This window comes from Anabrus simplex, chromosome 1, assembly GCF_040414725.1.
Source record: "Anabrus simplex isolate iqAnaSimp1 chromosome 1, ASM4041472v1, whole genome shotgun sequence".
Classification (NCBI taxonomy): domain Eukaryota; kingdom Metazoa; phylum Arthropoda; class Insecta; order Orthoptera; family Tettigoniidae; genus Anabrus; species Anabrus simplex.
In genome coordinates, this window is record NC_090265.1 from 1,621,416,437 (window position 1) to 1,621,435,662 (window position 19,226).

Sequence of the window (19,226 nt, forward strand, 5' to 3'; positions counted from 1 at the left end):
AAATTTTTTAAAAAGGAAACCAAACATAAATATCAGAAAATATAACTGGCTTTTGAGAAAAAGATAATGAAAATTATAAATTAGCTACTTACGTTAGCTATTTAATGTCACTATTACAAGAAATATTGCTAATTACTTAAGGAAGGCCATTCCAACTCAGTATTTGAGGGCAAAGGAGCCTGACGCAGTGTCATCTACACCTAGGGCTGACTCGCTCACTACTGTCTGTCGCTGTGGCTGTGATGATGTAAGAATGCACATGCTGGGTTTCAGACCTTGCCTTTTTGGCCAGCATTACAAACCATTTGAGTGATTTAAATGTTTCGTCGTAACAAAGCAAAAATGTGTTGATCAGCGCTACTATGTATAAGAGAGAATTTGCGCTTTATAGATGGAACTTTTAGAACTTTTATCATTCAAAAATTTATTAATGAAGAAAGATTTTGAAGAATTTCCATCTTTGAAACCATGTGACTTGTCCAGTTGTAACACTGATAATTACTCTGAGCATTTAACCAATTACACAAGCAATTCGACAGTTAATTTAGAATTATCAAAGAAATGTTGCCTGAATTAAATATTCTAATGGTGGCCTTTCCTGTATATTTTGAGCAGGCTTTAGTCATATTTCAAAAAGAACTGAATAAGGCTTCAAGGTGACACAGTTTTGAAAGATAGATATTACTAGGTGGCAAATTTTAATGACTGAAAAATATCTAAAATATGCAAGTTAATATGACCTTAAAAACATTCAAATAGGACCCAAAGAGATAAAATTATGACCTTGCAGATTAAGTATAAAAATGTGATCTTATAGTTTAATTAGTACCGAGCTTGATAGCTGCAATTAACTCATGAGTTAGCTGGAAAATTTATAATGTCCAATAACGGACCATTATATTGGTATTATAAATTTACTCATTTGGGACAAATATTTTAAATTCCCTATGGGAATCAACATCTGTATTATCTGATGGCCAGGCAGGCATCAATTTTTTGGAAATGAGACATAGCTCTCATAGTGCATTGGCACTGCTGGTGGCTTCAAGTAGCCTATGCAGTGGCCTCCACGGTATGCACTAGCCTTGCGTCTTGGGTGGTGTGCTAAGTCCCAACTGATGAGCCTAACTTAGCACACGAGGGCGAAATGCAGGCAACCAAGAATGAGTTAGCTGGAAAATTTATAATGTCCAATAAAGGACCATATTGGTATTACAGTATCCAGTATTCGGGAGATAGTAGGTTCGAACCCCACTATCGGCAGCCCTGTAAAGGGTTTTCCTTGGTTTCCCATTTTCACACCAGGCAAATGCTGAGGCTGTACCTTAATTAAGGCCACGGCCGATTCCTTCCCACTCCTAGCCCTGCCCTGTCCCATTGTCGCCATAAGACCTATCTGAGTCGGTGCGACGTAAAGCAACTAGCACACAGTTTAATTAGTTCACATATAACTAACATCTCATCAGTACTGGTTGCAGCTCTGCAGTTTCAAGACGAGTGATTGATCTTGATATTCTGCTGAAGTTTGATGTTATGTATGCCAAGTTTCTGACCATGTTCTGGGAAGAAATCAAATCTTGCACAAGTTTAATACATGATGAATCAGATGGATCAAACTCTTGAATTACCCTCACAAAGAACATAATTTCTGCAATAATATTGGGTAGCATTGAGCCACATCCCCTAGCAAAGGATAGGTTGAGAAGGAAGAGGTAGTGCAACGGCTGTTTCTTTCATCTTCTGTACTTGAAGTTGAGTTTTCAGGAACATTTTCTTCCCATTAGAAATTAGGCTATGTCAGGGTAGTTGCTTCGAACCTCTTCTGCCACTCTATGCAAACCAGGCACAAGGCATGTAACATGGACCATTTTGGGGTTATGTAGTTTAAGTCCTTTCTATATCTTGGTCTTGTACGGGGCAGCATTGGCTACAAACAGTAGAATGTTTTCCCTCTCTATACAATCTGATCTGAGTAGTTTCATAGGATCATAAAAAAAAAAGCAGTGCAATGGAGCTGAGTAGTTTCATAGGATCATAAAAAAAAAGCAGTGCAATGGAGGAATGATTTACTTTCTTCAGAAATTCACAGGTTAGAAAAAATACTTCACCAGGCCATTCCTCTTTCATTACACCAATAATAATGTACATTGGTTGTTTTGTCTTCCAAAACACATATTTTATTGTTGAGAACTATAGATCTTATGTTCTTTAATACATCTTTGTAGCAAGAGGATACATAATTTTTTTCTTTGATTGTCTGACTGATGTAGTTCTCTGAGAAGGATCTGAAGCTGGCACTATTTGCTTTTTAAAATTATTTTTTAAGGTGAAGTACATGAATGTGTATGAAATGGTTTCAGTCATCAATTATCTGCATTCAAGGCTGTTGCCCAGGTGGCAGATTCCCAATCAGTTGTTTACCTAGCTTTTTCTTAAACATTTTCAAAGAAATTGTTAGTTTATCAAAGAAATATATTTTCATTTTTCTTTGCTATAGTCTACCAGGTACTTTGTTCTTTTTGCACAGCTTGTGAAGTGGTACTGCTGGCATGACTAACACAGACTTTTACATAAGGATGTTGAACAAGGCTCATGGAAGCTAGTTTTTGTGCACATCTTATGATGGAATCCATGAATTGCTAGCCGAGCTAGGGAACTCCGCATGGTGTTGTTTGGTTGGGCCCAGTTGCAGTTTATCATTGCACCAGTAGAGTAAAATTTTTAGAAAAATTTTCGCTTCTTTTCCCATCTCTGTCTGGGAAGTACATGATCACTTCTCTTGGACTTGTGCCTTCATCTTGTTGTTCAAGATGTTATGGGCCCTATGGGCCGTATTGCCCATTCAGCCAGTCAAATGCTGCATCCTCCCAGTTGATGATGTTAAATTGGCACTTCCTCATATTAGACTTTAGAACACCCTTGTACCATTTTTGCTATCCTCTCTGATTATGTTGTCCATCTGTCAATTGAGAATACAACACATGCTTCGGAAGGCATGTGGGTAATGTGACTAGTCCATTGAAGTTGACATTTGATCATCATTCCCTCATTCCCTCAATGCTTGTTATATTGGTCTCTTTCTGGACACTGATGTTTGTTTGATGGTATTACCATTTTACTCCAAGTAATTCTCTGAGATATGGTATTCTTCCAGACATTTTAAGTGTCTTCTGTAACTACAGTGTTTCAAGTCCCAAATCCATATGCAAGTGTTGGTGTCACTATGGCATTGTAAATATATAGCTAGATCTGGTCACAGAGGTCATGGTTGTTGAAAACATTTTTAAGGAGACAATCAAACTCTGATACTAGACTGATACAGTATTTCAGCATCTATCTTAGCATATTTTGTTAAGAGTTTTCCAGAGAGGCCTGGTACAGGTCTTTCAAATTGATACCCATGGATGACCTTTGTGTCTGTAAGGATGGGACCTTATTTAGTACGAAATCCAATACCCATTCCCCGAGTCAGAGGAACTAACCAATGAAGGTTTAAAATCCTTGATCCAGCTGGGCTTCGAACTCGGAACCCCTTGGACCAAAGGCCAGCTTGCTAACCACTTAGCCACTGAGCCAGAATGTCAAGAGGTGACTGCCAAGGTAAAGAGAGTGTTTGATATTGTACAGAGTCACACCATTGATCAGAATGTAAGGAGCTGCAGTACAGGTGTTTTGTTAACGTTACGTTTTAATATGATACTAGTATAGACGTGATTAAATACATTCATCATAGTTTGTAAATCATACATCTGCCTCAATTTGCCTCAGATCTATACACTATCTCTGTGCCTAGAGGAAGATTAACAGGATGCAACATAGTGCCCCAAAATATATATAGTAAAACTGGAGCAATTACACATCCCTGCTTGACACTTGTTGTGACCTGAAAGAACTCTCCAGGTCTGTTGCAACTGAGAACAGAAGCTTGAATAGTGATAAAGCTCAAGTCTTGATGTATATTGGCAGCCACCAAACTAAAGCTAGACTTTTCAAACAGCTTCTCAGTTTACAGAGTCAAATGCTTTCATAAAGACTATAAAACATATTTTAAAAGGCTGGTTTTTCTTGCATTTGTCTGGCAGTAAAGACTATATAGATTATGCCTTTCTTGGGTCTAAAACCTCGCTGAGTTTCTGGTAGATGCCATTCAGTACATACATTTTCAGTGTCCCACAGTCCTCAGCATTTGATGTTTAAAAATCTAGATTGGAATTCCAGTTTTAGATACCAAGTAGTAATAACTATGTCCAATGTTTTTAGACTATGATATTGAAAAAACATGGAATCCATGAATGAATCATTCAATATCCTGTTATCTTTTCTTTTTTTGAAGATTTTAACTTTCAAATGTTATCATGCAGAATCTTATGATGTGTCTGTGTTCTATTATAATGTTTATGTTATGATAATTTGTATGATGTTGGTCTAAAGAATTGCACTGAGGAAGCCCATAAAGAAGGCAAAATATGCATGCATAATATTGTAATAAAAATGATTGACTGGTGGATCAAATCTTAACTCTACATAAATTAAATTGGACCAAACTAGTTTCATATGGCTTTCTCTTTTACAATCTGCTACTCCCCTCTATAGTCTGATATTTTTAATTTTCTGAACTACTGTAATTTTTTGTTTGTTTATTCAGTCAAAGGCTTTACATTAATCTATTATTATACAGTCTTAAGTGATGCATCTTTTTCAAGACCTTAAACAAATCCTGCTAGAAGCCAGTCAATCTGTAGTAAAGGTAGATAAATTTAAAATATATGTGATTTTGTGAAAACAGATGTATGTTCTCTCTCGGCAGGCACAGCTACAGTGGCCCACTGGTTTGTCTCTTAGTCCTCTAGATGGAAGTCTCCATTTCATTGATGATCGTCTTGTTCTCAAGTTGACCGATGATTTGAAGGTTAAGGTTGTGGCAGGAACTCCTTTACATTGCCATGCTAGCAGTACAGATAATCATCAACACACAAAACAAACAGTCAACAATGTCAGTGACAATTCATCTGGAGAGGATATCAATAAGGTTAGTATTTACCTCCTCAAAACTTTGAATCATTTTTTTCTGAACTACTGTTATTTAGTAATCAAAGAGAAAAGTCATAAACTTTATTCTAAAGTCAACAGTTGGTGAGTTTGTAAACATGATAATATTTCATTTCTGAGAACTAAACATTTACATTTCATGGCCTGTAACTTTTCTAAGAACTAATATTCTTAATAGGATATATGATTTTGAAGTCAAGCCTATTAAACTGTATCATCAGTCAAATTAATTGCCCAGTTTATTCTCCTTTACAGGACACTAAAAAAAAAAACACTCAAGGATGTTTCGGATAAATATCATAAAAATCCAGAAGCACTGGTCTTCTGCTAAGCATTTGGTGTGAGGATGGTAAAGATTATGTATAAAATAATTTTTCTTCAATATAGAAATTATTTTACTCTGCCAGATGTAGATTTGTAGCTCTAAAACCCTCTTCTTCAAACAGATGAAATATTGAAAGTTATATTAGCTAATGCTGTCATTAAGGGAATACTTACTTCAGAGTAACACCAATAATATATTAGTTCAAGCTTAAGTTAACCATATTTACTCTCATATTGGCTGCACCCCTAATTTTTGACCAAAATATTTGCATACAGTTTTGTGCCAATTAAGAGCCACACATCCAGTTCCTTATTTTATGTTTCATTTATGCCTACATATTATTTTAAAAATATGAATAGTTGGTATAATTACACTTCATGTTTGAAAACTGTAGTTGTGAGGAAAAAACTACCTTTATTCTCGCTACTAAACACTCTTTAATACAAGTATTTGTTTTGATTTAGCAGCATACAATGATTCATAGTTTTTCTTTGTAAAACAACAAAAGATCCCAATTTACTCTTGAAGTGCGTTTCTTGGCTTATTTCAAAGCCCTCAAAAACAAATCTAAGGAGTAACAAGAATCAAAGAGGTTACACTGACTGATCTCGCACAACATCCTCCCACCTAAGTCAAATGAATGTTAACATGAATTGACTTACACCTTTCCACTGTAAAATTTTAGTCCTGAAACAATTACAAAATGATAAAATCCATTAATATAAACTCAAAGAAATATGTTAAGTGACACACATAACAAATTTAACCTTTTTGGCTTGTGAATCAATCGTTCTAGACGAGTTATTTTCACTGCCTGCTTTCAAACTTGAGGACCATCTTCAGGAGTAGTAGAAGAGTCACATGCTCCGACCTCGTGATTATCCTTTATATTTTCTTCACCGAAGGATGAGCTGCCAACCTCTTCGAACTATGACGTTTACAAATCATGCAGGTGTTAATATAATAACAGCTCTAATTGTTTGTCTACCTCCTAGAATCCAATACTGTTGCCTCCGAATTGACAAAAGCATCTGCATATCAGCATGACAGTTGCTATGATGGATGTCCATAATCAGTCGCTGAATGACTGGGTGATCAGCTTTTGGGAGCACAATGGGATGATGACAAAAGTCCTTGACATCATCCCGGTTAGATATCTTGGTCATCAAATAAATCAATCCCTGTTCGTCAACAAATGGAAGTAAGCTCTTTAGTTTGGAATTGAAAACATCTATGAACACTTCCTCCTGTACCCATCATAAAATCTACCTTTCTGCCGTGATAAATTCCTCATTTGTCAGGTCACGATGTATGCGTTCAGCTTTGATGATGTGATAGTTGGTCAGAAAGCACAACATCCAGCCTACCAGCCTTACAATTTTCTTGTACCGAGAAAAGTGTTGGTAATACCAATCATTACTGATGTCTTCTGAATTACTTGATATCAATGAAACGACATTCTTCCTTCTCTCCGAATTTATCTCTTCCTCATTATAAGAAAAAGTTTGTGGCCAGCTGTCTGGATTTTCTCTCAACCAACCAGGGCCCTCCCACCAACAGCATTGTACCAACTTCTTCACAGAACATCCACGTGATGGAAGATCTGATGGGTTTTCTTTTCCAGGAACATGTTGCTATTCAAAACCAACTGACAGTTCCCACATCTCTTTAATCCGGTTCATGACAAAAGCATCCCATGCTTCACTTTGCTGAATTCAAGTGAGAACAGTTGAAGCATCTGTCCAAAAAATTGCCTTAATATCGGAAATACCATAATCCTTTACAATTGATGCATATAATCTCATTGCTATTGAAGCTGCTAAAAGTTCTAACCTGGAAATGGTCAATCCCTTGCCTGATTTTCCAGTTGGTGCATTTCTTGACTTGGCAGCCACCAAGTGAACACTCACTTATTTTATTTATTTATTTATTTATTTATTTATTTATTTATTTATTTATTTATTTATTTATTTATTTATTTATTTATTTATTTATTTATTTATTTATTTATTTCATTTCATTTCATTTCATTTCATTTCATTTCATTTCAATATAGGCACCTGAGCCAAGGCTCTTCTTGGTGCAATACAAATAAATGACAATATTCACAATCTGATTACAAAATAAAATACAGTAAGTATATAATTTAACATGGTGTAAGAGAGAAGATAGGACAAAGCTTCCTAACCATAATTGCCATACTACTTCAGGTATTTAGTTACATTACTCTTGAAGATAGATAAAGTTGGTAACATTTTGATATTTTTTGGAAGCGAGTTATACATAGTTATAGAAAAATGCCAAAGAGAGTTTTGACCATAACTAGTGGAATGAATCTGATTGTAGTGAATATTATAAATAATTCTTGATTCATAATTATGAATCTGTGAATTGGTAATTACTAATGTGTTTGAGCGGACTAATTTGTTTTGAATTTTATAGATCATAATTATAGAAGCCTTTGTGCGGAGGTTTGGAAGTGATAATATATTACAATATTTATACAGATCTTTAGTCGGTGTCAGAATGGGCAGTTTGAAAATTATTTTTAATGCTCTCTTCCTAAGGACCTCTACCTTTCCAAATAATTCTTTATTACAGCATGCCCAGACATGTATCATATAAGAGATGTGACTTTCAATAAGAGCATACCCTTCAACAACCCACGAGAAAACTTATATCGCAATCTACTGAGGATACCAATCACAGGGATAATTTTATTACAAATAGTCTCCACGACAGATTTTCATCTATAATCAGTCCTAAGAATTTAGTACTGTGCACTTTCATTACTCTTTGATTGAAGAAAAGCAGATTTTTATCCAAATTTAATACATATAAAGGTTTGTGAAAATTTATGTAGTTTGTTTTTGTTAGATTGATAGTTAATCAGTTGGAATTAAGCCATGTTTCAAGTAATCGAATATCCTGCTGCATATTTTGTTCAAGTTCATGATTGCTAGAGCCTGTATAAAAAATATTAGTGTCATCAGCAAAAATGGATAGTCTTCCATTTAATTTAAGGTGACCAATATCATTAATGAAGATAAGAACCAATAAAGGCCCAAGCACAGAACCCTGAGGCACACCAATTGAGATCACCTTCACATTACTCTGATTATTATTACATGTAACAAACTGCTCCATATTAGAGAGGTAATCAACAAACCAATCCAATGCAATGCCTCTAATGCCTGCTACTTCTAATTTATGTAATAAAATTTTATGATCAACTGTGTCAAAAGCCCTTTTAAGATCTATAAATAAACCAGCTGCTAACATACCTGAGTCTAAAGCTTGTTGTAGTTTAATAATAATATCCTCAATAGCATTACTGGTACTCGAGTGAAGTAGGAAACCATACTGAAATTGATAAAAATATTTATTATTTAACAAAAAATCTAATGATCTTTTTTTTAACCACTTGTTCTAAAATCTTAGATAAAGGAGGTAGTACGGAGATTGGTCTGTAATTACTTACATCAAATTTATCCATGCCTTTATAGATTGGTACAACTCTGGCGATTTTAAGTTTGGCTGGTACTTTACCCTCTCACCCTCTTGCTCAACACGCAGGAATACAGCTGCTGTATATGATGCCTGACAGGCATCTGAAAAAATGTGAAGTGTCCAGGAGTCGCCTGGGCTGTTGCAGTTAGACACCCAATGAGGAATTTTAACTCGAGCTAAAAGAGGAACTTCTTCAAGTCAACTCAAGAATTTTTTTTGATCTCTTTATTGACTTCTTCATCTCATATGAAACCTTCCCTCCAAGTCTGTTGTAGCAACAATTTTGGTATTAATGCTACACTACATGTGACACCCACCGGATCAAAAATTCTATGGGCAGCACTCAAAATAAATTTCTTTGTTATTTTCTCAAAGCTAATCAAAAGAAGGTCTATGTTAATTGCTAGGGAATCGTCAGACTTGTTCCATAAGAGTCCTAACACATATTAGGTCCAGAAACGTCATTACTTCCGGTCAACTCCCACCTTCAAAGACAAAATTGCCATTCCCTCATGACACCTGAAGCTACATCAATAAACTGTTTAGCTTGTTCTTCGTCTTCCAAACTGGCAAGGCAGTTATCAACATAGAAGTTATGGGTAAGAAACTCCACAGATGACTTGGGCCATGGTGACTTCCCTTCCTCGCACAGTATTAATGTATTTTCAAGGTGAAGTTTGATGCATGATTCTAATAGAAAAGGACCTACGGAGACTCCAAAAACAACACGACAATGTCTGTATGTCTTGAGATTTCCATTTCTGTCTAACCATAAGAATCTCAAAAAATTCCTTCCTCTCTCGCTAATGCTGATCTGGAGAAAAGCTCTTCTTATATCTCCAACAACTCCCACCTTCTTCACTCAAAAACGTGCCAGCACAGAAGGTATTTTCTCAATTAAATTAGGGCCTTTCTCAAGATGTTGATTGAGGCTGGGCTGTTAATTTCTTTAGACGAGGCATTGAACACAGGGCGCACTGGTGTTGTTGATCCAGGTTTCACAACATGACGATGAGGCAAATAGTGGCAATGAACATTCATTTCCTGAGGAGGCACTTCTTCTATCACCCCTTCCCGCAGCCAGTCATCTAGTACTTCCTGATAAGCATTATAGTAACCTTCAGTCTTCAATCTCTTAACAGCAGACTGCAGTCTCTTCAGTGATAACTAATTATCAGGTGTGGAGGATGGTTCTCAACCCATGGGAGGCGAACTTCAAAATGCTCTTCTTTATTGATTGATACTGTATCAAGGAAATGTTGCTGTGTAGTAGACTCATTCTCAGACCTGCTCAGTTTCACCGATGGATCACTAATCCCTAAAGTATCTAGAGTCCACAAATCTGTGATGGTGGCTTCTTTGGTCAACATGCTTGATACCACCATGGCTAGGTTCTCATTACTGGGTGTGATATCAAGAATTTTCCCTGTCAATGTTCAGCCAAGAATTGTCTCCATTGCTACTAGTCCTGAACTCAGTTGTATCCGTCTACTAGTCCAAAGTTTGCCAGCAAAATCAGCTCCAACTAAAATCTCAATATCTGCCGAAGAGCCAACATCACTTAACTCTATATTTTTTGAAGCAAGTTCCTGTATCCAAGACCCATCTAAAACAGGAGCAATTCGTCCGCAGATCTTCCATTGTCCAAGCACGTCAAAGTGGCAATGGTACGATTTGTCTAATTTAGAAAGGTAAAGTGTGAAAATGTTATGTTGCACCACTTCCGTGGTAGTTCCTCCAAAAAGTGAATGCTGAATTCCTGAGAGTGTGGAACATACCCCATTTCAGCAGCAGTGCTGGCCAATATATATGAGCGATGAGATGCTGAGTCGATCAAAAGTCTCGCCTTACGCATTCGATCATTACCTCTGACATAAACTACAAGTGTTTGCATTAGAACATTGCAATGATTTGGCACAGCTGCGAGGACCTCTTTAATAACATTATTATTATTTTGGATCACTGGCCGAGCAACTTCATCCCCTTTGCTACATCGCTCTTTCTGAATCTGTCCACACATTAATGCAAAATGCTCCTTTCCACAAATGACGCACTTGGGACGGTTTTTACATCTCTTAGCTGGGTGCCCAACTCACAGACAGCAGAAACATGCCCTATTTTTATCCACCACTTGTCGTCTTCCTAATAAAGTCCTGAGCTTTAATACCATCTTAAGAACTGTGACCAGAAGAACAAAATAGGCATTCCCTCGCCTCTTTAGAGCTGGTGAGCAGCCCTGAAGCAGTGGGAATATCATTTGAAATAAATGTGGATTGCCTCAATGCACCTTTTGCTGTAGGTTTTGTGACTTTTGCTCTAGATTTATCCGCATCCCTGAGACTGAAACCAGCCATTGCCATAGAAATTATCTGTTCACTTTCGACCTCAGATCTTAAAAAGTCCATGAGTTGTTTCAGCCGAGCCTTTCCAGGGTCCTCACCCTGTGTGTTAGAATCTCGTTGATGTGAAGCTAGAGATCGTTGCCATGCTCGTAGAAGTTCTTCAAGCAAACAAGACTCCATGAGAGGAAAAAGCATTGCTTCACACCTGTCCGTGGTAACCTTTAAAGTTTCCAGAGCCCTTAAGTAACTTTCAAACTGGTCCTGTAATGAGCATAAAGTTATGTCAGAGGATGGGTTACTAGCCTGCAATACAAGCCTAAGCAACTCTCTAACATATACTTCAACTAGTACATCCTCTCTCCCAAAACGGGACTTTAATGCTTCAATAGCCTTAGGGTAGTTCTCAGAAGTAGCGGGATAACTACTGACCACTTCTCTGGCATGAGATCCTTCAGTAGTGGCTTGAATAAGATACTGGAACTTACCTGAAGGATCTAAACTGGTATCTTCATCAATTTTTCCAAACTGGGCCCAAAACTGTAACCAGTCCTTCGGTACACCACTGAATTTTTTAAGTTCTAGAAGTGGAAGACTATACTTTTTTAAGTAAATGAGGCAACATTTGGGGAACTTTCACTGATAGTATTCTGCTTTCTCTCCCTTTTAACATAGCAGCTACCTTAATCTGCAGGTTATTAAATTTACAAATTATATCATCAGTGGCACTAACTTCTTTCTCTAGGTCATCCTCATTCATATCTTGCTCCAACATCAAATTGAATATCTGGTGATCCAGTGCCCGTAGTTCTTCATGTTTCTCCTGCAGTAAGTTAAAATTCGCTTCAATGACAACAGGATCTGTTTGTTCACTCTCTAAGTTGTTGACTATCTTATTGTAAATTCACGTATATGCACGTCGATGTACCACACGAAGTTTCGTTACCTTATCCATTGCGATTTTAAACCTTGTCCTGTCACAGTCGCCAAATTTGGGGGAAAAGCTACCTTTATTCTCGCTACTAAACACTCTCTAATACTTACAATATCAATATGTATTTATTTTGATTTAGCAACATACCGGTACAATGATTCGTAGTTTTTCTTTGTACAACAACAAAAGATCCCAATCTACTCTCGAAGTACATTTCCTTGCTTATTTCAAAGCCCTTGAAAACAAATCTAAGGAGTAACAAGAATCAAAGAGGTTACACTGACGGATCTCGCACAACAGTAGTGATTTTAACAGGTGTCTTCCTTATCATCCTCTCTGCAGACTACTGCTTACTGTAGTGTTTGCTATAGGGACAAGCAGTTCATTGGTGAGTAGGGAATAGGCAATTGCATGGGCAAAAATGGTTAGTTAACATTCCGTGTATGTTGGAAATGGTTGACACACTACAGGTCTTTGGAAGTAACCAATGGCAGCTCAGGTTCCGACTACTCGTGGAGATATGAACACCTATGATATCATGCTATGTTCTGTTTCCCAGTATTCTCTGTGTGTTGTTAATGTTCACACTAATCACATGAAGCACATTTTTTTATACAGTAGTGATAAATTGTAAAACTTTAAGCTAAGTAATTGGACAGTGTTTACCCTGTGAAATATATATATACATTGTGATGTTTAAATATGATACTGGTACAGAAGCCTAACTTTCAGGATGGCCACTTTTGTTGTTATGCTTAGAAGAACATTTTGACGGATTTGTTACAGTATTAAATGGTATTACACCTTTATTAAACATATTTTTAACATTAAAATTGAATTATCTTATTTCACAAATCTGTTAGCTGAGATCAATTTGTAAAATATCATTAATTAATACTGTAAACCACGAACACCCAGTATTTATAAAATTACTACAGTAAGGTGAGGAATGAGATGAAGTTTCATGTTGAGTGCTTTCAGTAAGGTCGTTGTTAGAATAATATTTTTTTATTTCTTAAGAGTACCAGGTGAGTTGGCTGTGCGGTTAGGAGTGTGCAGCTGTGAGCTCGCATCCGGGAGATAGTGGGTTCGAATCCCACTGTCGGCAGCCCTGAAGATGGTTTTCTGTGGTTTCCCATTTTCACACCAGGCAAATGCTGGGGCTGTACCTTAATTAAGGCCACGGCTGCTTCCTTCCCATTCCTAGGCCTTTCCCTATCTGTGTCAGTGTGACATAAAGCAAAATAGAAAAAGAAAAAATGTCGTAAGAGTACCGTACTCAGTAATCATCAGATTTTTTTTTTCCCAGAATATAATGATACTAGTACTTCTATACCCTCCCAGCCTGCTCCATTAATCTTATAGTAGTTTTCATGCATTTTGGCATAAAATAAGTAGTTCTTTAATAATATAAATTAAAATATGTTCATATCATTCAACAGATGGAAACAGAAGAAGGATCCAAGGCTACTAGAACAGTTCTTGGCTCAGTGCTAGCTCTGGCTTTCAGCCCCACAGGAGACCTTTTCATTGCTGAAAGTGACTCAAGGAAAGTGAATGCAATACGTGTTGTGGATTCTGCAGGGAGGATATCAGATTTTGCTGGACGTCAACAGGAAAAGCTTAATCGGTATGTTATGTAGCCTACTCTACATTTTCATTGCTCTCGTTATATATTACACCTTCACTGAACCTCGTAGAATTCCAGTAATTTATTTATAAAACATGGCTGTAAGCTGGAGAAGAATGTAGCCATCATGGGCGTCCGCAGGATCTTTTCGGGGGGGGGGGGGGGGGGGCAGATTAACAATTTTCTTGAATATAAAAACCAATATAACATCAGCAACATTAAATTGTTTACAGAAACTTCCAGTTATAACAGATGCTAGATGACTGTCAGTAATTTCAGTTTATGAAATAATCTGGTATGATATCAAACAATTGAACATCAACATATTTAGAATTCCAGGGGGGGGGCAAGTGCCCCCCCTTGCGGGCGCCCATGGTAGCCATACAAGTTAAAATAATAGAAACAAAACAAGAATTAAAAGCGATGACATAGGTAACAAACATGAATCTAAAACACAACATACAAATCAGTGTGTGAACTTAAATAAATAACACAATAAAATGATAGAAAAGAAAGTCATATATAAGAACATATACACTATAATACATTTCCCTAGTATGCCTCTTCAGTGATGCCTAGGCCATCTATGACAGCTGATGGAGGAGCTGTAGAGGATCCAACCAGCCTTAAGGCTGAGGACTGAACATACATACATAACAGTAAGTTTCAGTTGTTATGAATTATCTTCAGATCTAAGGAAATAATCAATTAAAAATTAGCTTGTGTTTAGAATAAGTGTAGCACTCCTCACTCTCAATCGCTCTCTGACTGAGCTCATATTGAACCATCCCAAGCTCATTCAACCTGCCTTATATAGAGAGGCCAGTCCTTCCAGACACTACATGAGAGTAGAAACCTCTGGAAATCTCTGGAATCAGGAAAAGAACTGGGTTCTTCTTGCGCTATCAGGGAGGCCTGTGCTGAGGTAACATAGCGATGTCAGTAGTGGTGGCAAAGGGCTGACCAAGGTGCACTTGACTTGTCTCTGACTGGTTGCCTGCAGTAAGGAAAGGGTGAAGCCATAACTCGGTGATGTTGCTCGCCATTGGAGCCAGACTGACTTGCTCCACCCAACACCGCACATTAAAGTGGCAGACAGTGTCACACCAACAAGACATTTCTTACTTTTTCACACTTTTAATTTTTTTTCGACTTTGGTTACTATTCATGATAAGAGATTAATGTGATAAACTTTACAAAAACATGAAAAATTGGTCATATTCTCCAAAACTGTTGATTATTATGAAAAATAACCAGCAGTTGCATGTATTCATCAGATTTATCAAGCAACAATAACATATTTATTTATGAGTTATTTACATCATTATTTTAAGTAATCATCATCATCCTCCTCCTTTCCCCTTATCCAGCTCCTTCTGGGTCAGGGCATTCATGGCACTTTTCCACCTTCCTCTCTCCTTCCACCATTCCTCTTCCATCATTTTGTCCCAGATCAGGTGTCTTCTTCTTGCACTCCTTTTCAATGAATCGATCCATCTTGTTCTAGGTCTTCTTCTTGCCCTCTCTCCCTCAAACTTCATCTCCAGCATCTGTTTTTATATTCTTTTCTCTTCCATTGTCTTTAAATGTCCAAACCATCTTAGTTTATTCCTGTCAATTCTTTCCTTTAGGTTTTCTATTCTGACATCCTTTCTAACATCTTTGTTTCTCATTCTGTCTTTCCTATCATACTTCTTAGGTAATGTATTTAATTTTGTTGGCTTGAATTCTACTCTCCTCTCTACTTGTCATTGTCCAGGTATCAGCCACATATTTAAGTATTCCTTTTAAGACTGTAGTTGTTTGTGTCAAAAGGCTGTAACCTATATAAAGATGATATACTAACGGGTTTCTCCTCTACCTTCTTCTTCTTTTTCTAGGCTTCAAAATTGTGACTGCAGCAGTACATCAAACACTTCAACAACTGTAGGTACTAGTGTGCATTGCCCCTGTAATACACCAGGCAGTTCTGTAATTGAAGAGAGCACCATTGAACCTAATTCTAAGGAAACCTTGCTGTCATCCAATGCTCAGTTTACATCAGTATCAGCTCTCACAGTGTCTCCTGATGGTATCCTAAATGTAGCTGACCAAGGAAGTCTCCACATCTTAGCACTGGAACATTACCTGCCAACTCATGATGAAAATGGTGAATTTCGGTAAGTAGAAACATAATAATACAAGAATTATTTTTGTTTTAAAACTGTTTTTTTTTTCTATTATGAAGTGAAAAGTTGATTCTCATTTATATATTATGTATTATATCATGTTTTTGCAACATGGAACCTGTTTTTGTTGTTCTACATGGTAAGGCTCCCAAAACTTTGGGAACATCTTGCAACAATCCCCACTTACTCAATAAAATATCAAAGAGAAAGACTATTGAGGAAACTTCAATAATTATCGTATACTAAGCAGAAAATGCCATGCAGTGGAAATGTAAGAATAGGTAGTTTATACCCAAAAGAAATACAAGTTATCCAGTGGATCCGACCGGTTCAGACAGAAATAGTCTGGAACTGAACCTGAACCTCATAAGCCAAAGAGAACAAGAAAATGAGGCAATTAGGTCAGTAACATCAACAAGAATTAAAATGAAGTAAATGGTTTATTAATAATCATAGAAATAAAATGAATTTATGACCCTCATAAGAAAAAACATAAATGGCTATTATAATATTAATGGAGGTTACTCACAGCAATTTCCACGAAAACGGTTCTGTAGACCTCTAGTCAAAATTGAACAACCATTCTGGTTTAAATGCATTACGTAACATGTTACATGATACGTTTTAAGTTTGTGGTAATTTTGTTTATAACGGATGTTTGAAAGGTTTGAACCAGAACCATGGACCTTTTCCTTTTTGTACAGACTTAACTCTTAATCCAAGATTAATATCTCCTTCTTTTTTATCTTTTCCACAAAACATGGTAGAACATTATTTTCTTGCTAACAATCCCCAAGGAAATCTCAAGGAACAATAGAATAAAACACAGCTGACATAAAGTTATGACCTAACCCCCCCCCCCCCAAAAAAAATAGCATGCACAGAACACAGAGAAAATGGAAGTCTTACTAGGATAAATAAGCACGTTGCCATAGTTTCCTGAAGTAAAGAAGAATTAAAGGAAAAGAATAAACAAATCTTAAGAACAAACCAATAAAATGGTGATATGTGCCAGCAATAAGAATTAAAGTACCTTTCAAATAAAATCTAGGGGATCTAAACAGCGGTATATGTCCCGTATAAAACCTAGATCAAACGCCCGCTTTCACAGACCTAACATTCAAAACCTGTGAGAGGAGCAATATTTCGGTGATAACACATTCAAAAACTAGGAGAGGAGCGATATCTCGGTGACAACACATCACCTACACTTACCACTACAAGTAAACCAGGAAACCAAACGTTCAATAGCCTGGTCAGAATAAAAGACCAATGTGAAGGGTGTACTATCAGAAGCCTTTTACAAAATCCTAATGCAGTCACCAACACAGGCTGCCCAAACATCCCCATACAGTACAGACTCTTGTGCTGACATGAGGTGCATATGGCAGACAATTATAACATTAAAATCAAGACCTCTAAGTATGAGCGATTATATCACCCCCACACATGCATTTCGTAGTATGGTCTCAAAATACATACAGGATCCACTCCACCACATACATAGCATAAGGGATGCATGCCGCTAATCATTCCCATTATCATTCAAAGAAAGAAAATCACTTATAAAACAAAACCAAAAGGAATCAGACTCCAGCCATAAAATAACATTTAAATATGGAATCACACACATCCCAAGAATACTTATGGCAATCGATCCAAAATAAAAGACTCAGTAGGGTACGAACCAATAATACTAGCCTGTCAGACTATTAAGAATATCATTACCTCGGGTCTTGTGGATACATGAATAAAATCAATCGGCTGGAGTAGGCAAGAGCTCAGCGTATCGTATTTAAAACGATTGAAGTAGCCTTTGTAAGCTAAGAATGCATTCTCAATTAAAACAGCTTCCATTTTCATTTATAACAAAATACAGAGAGTCAAGTTAAGAAAAACAAGAAGGTCAAGGTAAGGCAAGAAAGAAACATATTTCTGATAGATATGTGCATGGAACACCATCTATCATTAAGAGGGCCAGATAGAAATAACCAACCATTTCACGAACCCAGTGAAGCCACATTTGGTCAAGATACTCAGTTCCAGGCCAATATGCTCCCATCTGCACAAAAATAGCTACAGAGGCCATAACACTGGCTCAAGCTGTATACTGTAGATTAGATGGTTAAGTGAACACCTTCTGTGCTCAAGGTAGCAGGGTATAATACCAATGGAGTTGATTGGCATTTAACCCTGAAATGCACAATGCATATGTGCAAATGAGAATTTACTTTCTTGCTATTCATTCTCCTTGGCAGTTGTGTATTGTTATTTTTGCTTTACAAGTTTGCGAAAGTGTGCGTTTACTTCTACCTTGAAGATGAAGTCACCTGGTGCTGTTAGAGTACCAATAATGAGTAACCTTTTATTGCAAGACTGTTTATGCTAATTAACACACAAGGGTATGCACCACAGACAGGGAACAAAGAGGAAGATATTGAGGAATTACTGGAGAAACTAGAAAAGGAGATAACTTACGCAGAAGTGATTATAATGGGAGACTTAAAAGGAATGGAGAAGGAGAGAAACTAGTTGAGTTTTGTGAGAGGAATGGAATGATTGTTTTGGAAGAAAAACAGCAAGAAAATTGCACAATATGGCTGGGGTGACAGATGAATAAAATCAGTAATTGATTATTTTCTGGTGGAAAGGACAAATTGCAGATGGATGTAACAGCTTTACCAGGAGAAGCATTCGATGGGGATCATAGAGTTGTGATAGCAAAAATGAGAGTGGGGAAAATAGAAAAATTAAAGGAGATAACAGATAGCAAAATAAAAGTGTGGAAATTAAAAAAATAAGGAACTACAGGAAGAATTTCTGGAGAGACTGAAACAGCAAATTCCAGTTATTGAATGTGGAAGATGAATGGTCCAGCTTCAAAAGTGCATTTGAAAGTGGGGCAGAGAATGCCTGTGGTAGAACATCAGCAAGAATGAAAGAAAGCATGGCAAGAATAGTGTAGAGATTTTTAAAAAGAAGAAAGCAAAAGGAAGTATCTTGACAATAAAAGGAAAATTAGAAATTGTTAAGAGAAGAAAAGAAGAATTGTTGAGAGGAATTTCCACAAAGGATGGAAATGGATGGAGCTGGTAGTAAAAGAATGCTCTATGGAATTTTACAAACCTAACAGGAAAGAAAGAGTTTATACAAAGATCATGAAAGAGGAATGTGGAGAGTTGATAACACATCTGGAAGAAATAAAGAGTAAGGAGCATTTTGTTAAACTGCTGAATGTGAGAAATTGTACAACAGAGATGGTAGTAATATA

The 19,226-nt window shown here is 36.8% G+C and overlaps 1 protein-coding gene across 1 annotated transcript in view; it reads left to right on the forward strand.

Moving 5' to 3' along the window:
• Ten-a (tenascin accessory) overlaps nucleotides 1-19,226 on the forward strand; it is a 596,228-nt gene that overhangs the window by 404,358 nt on the left and 172,644 nt on the right. Inside the window, exons 18-20 of the mRNA XM_068225631.1 lie at nucleotides 4,808-5,029; nucleotides 13,600-13,787; nucleotides 15,668-15,946. Coding sequence (XP_068081732.1) covers nucleotides 4,808-5,029; nucleotides 13,600-13,787; nucleotides 15,668-15,946 — 689 coding nt within the window. The remainder of the gene's footprint in view (nucleotides 1-4,807; nucleotides 5,030-13,599; nucleotides 13,788-15,667; nucleotides 15,947-19,226) is intronic.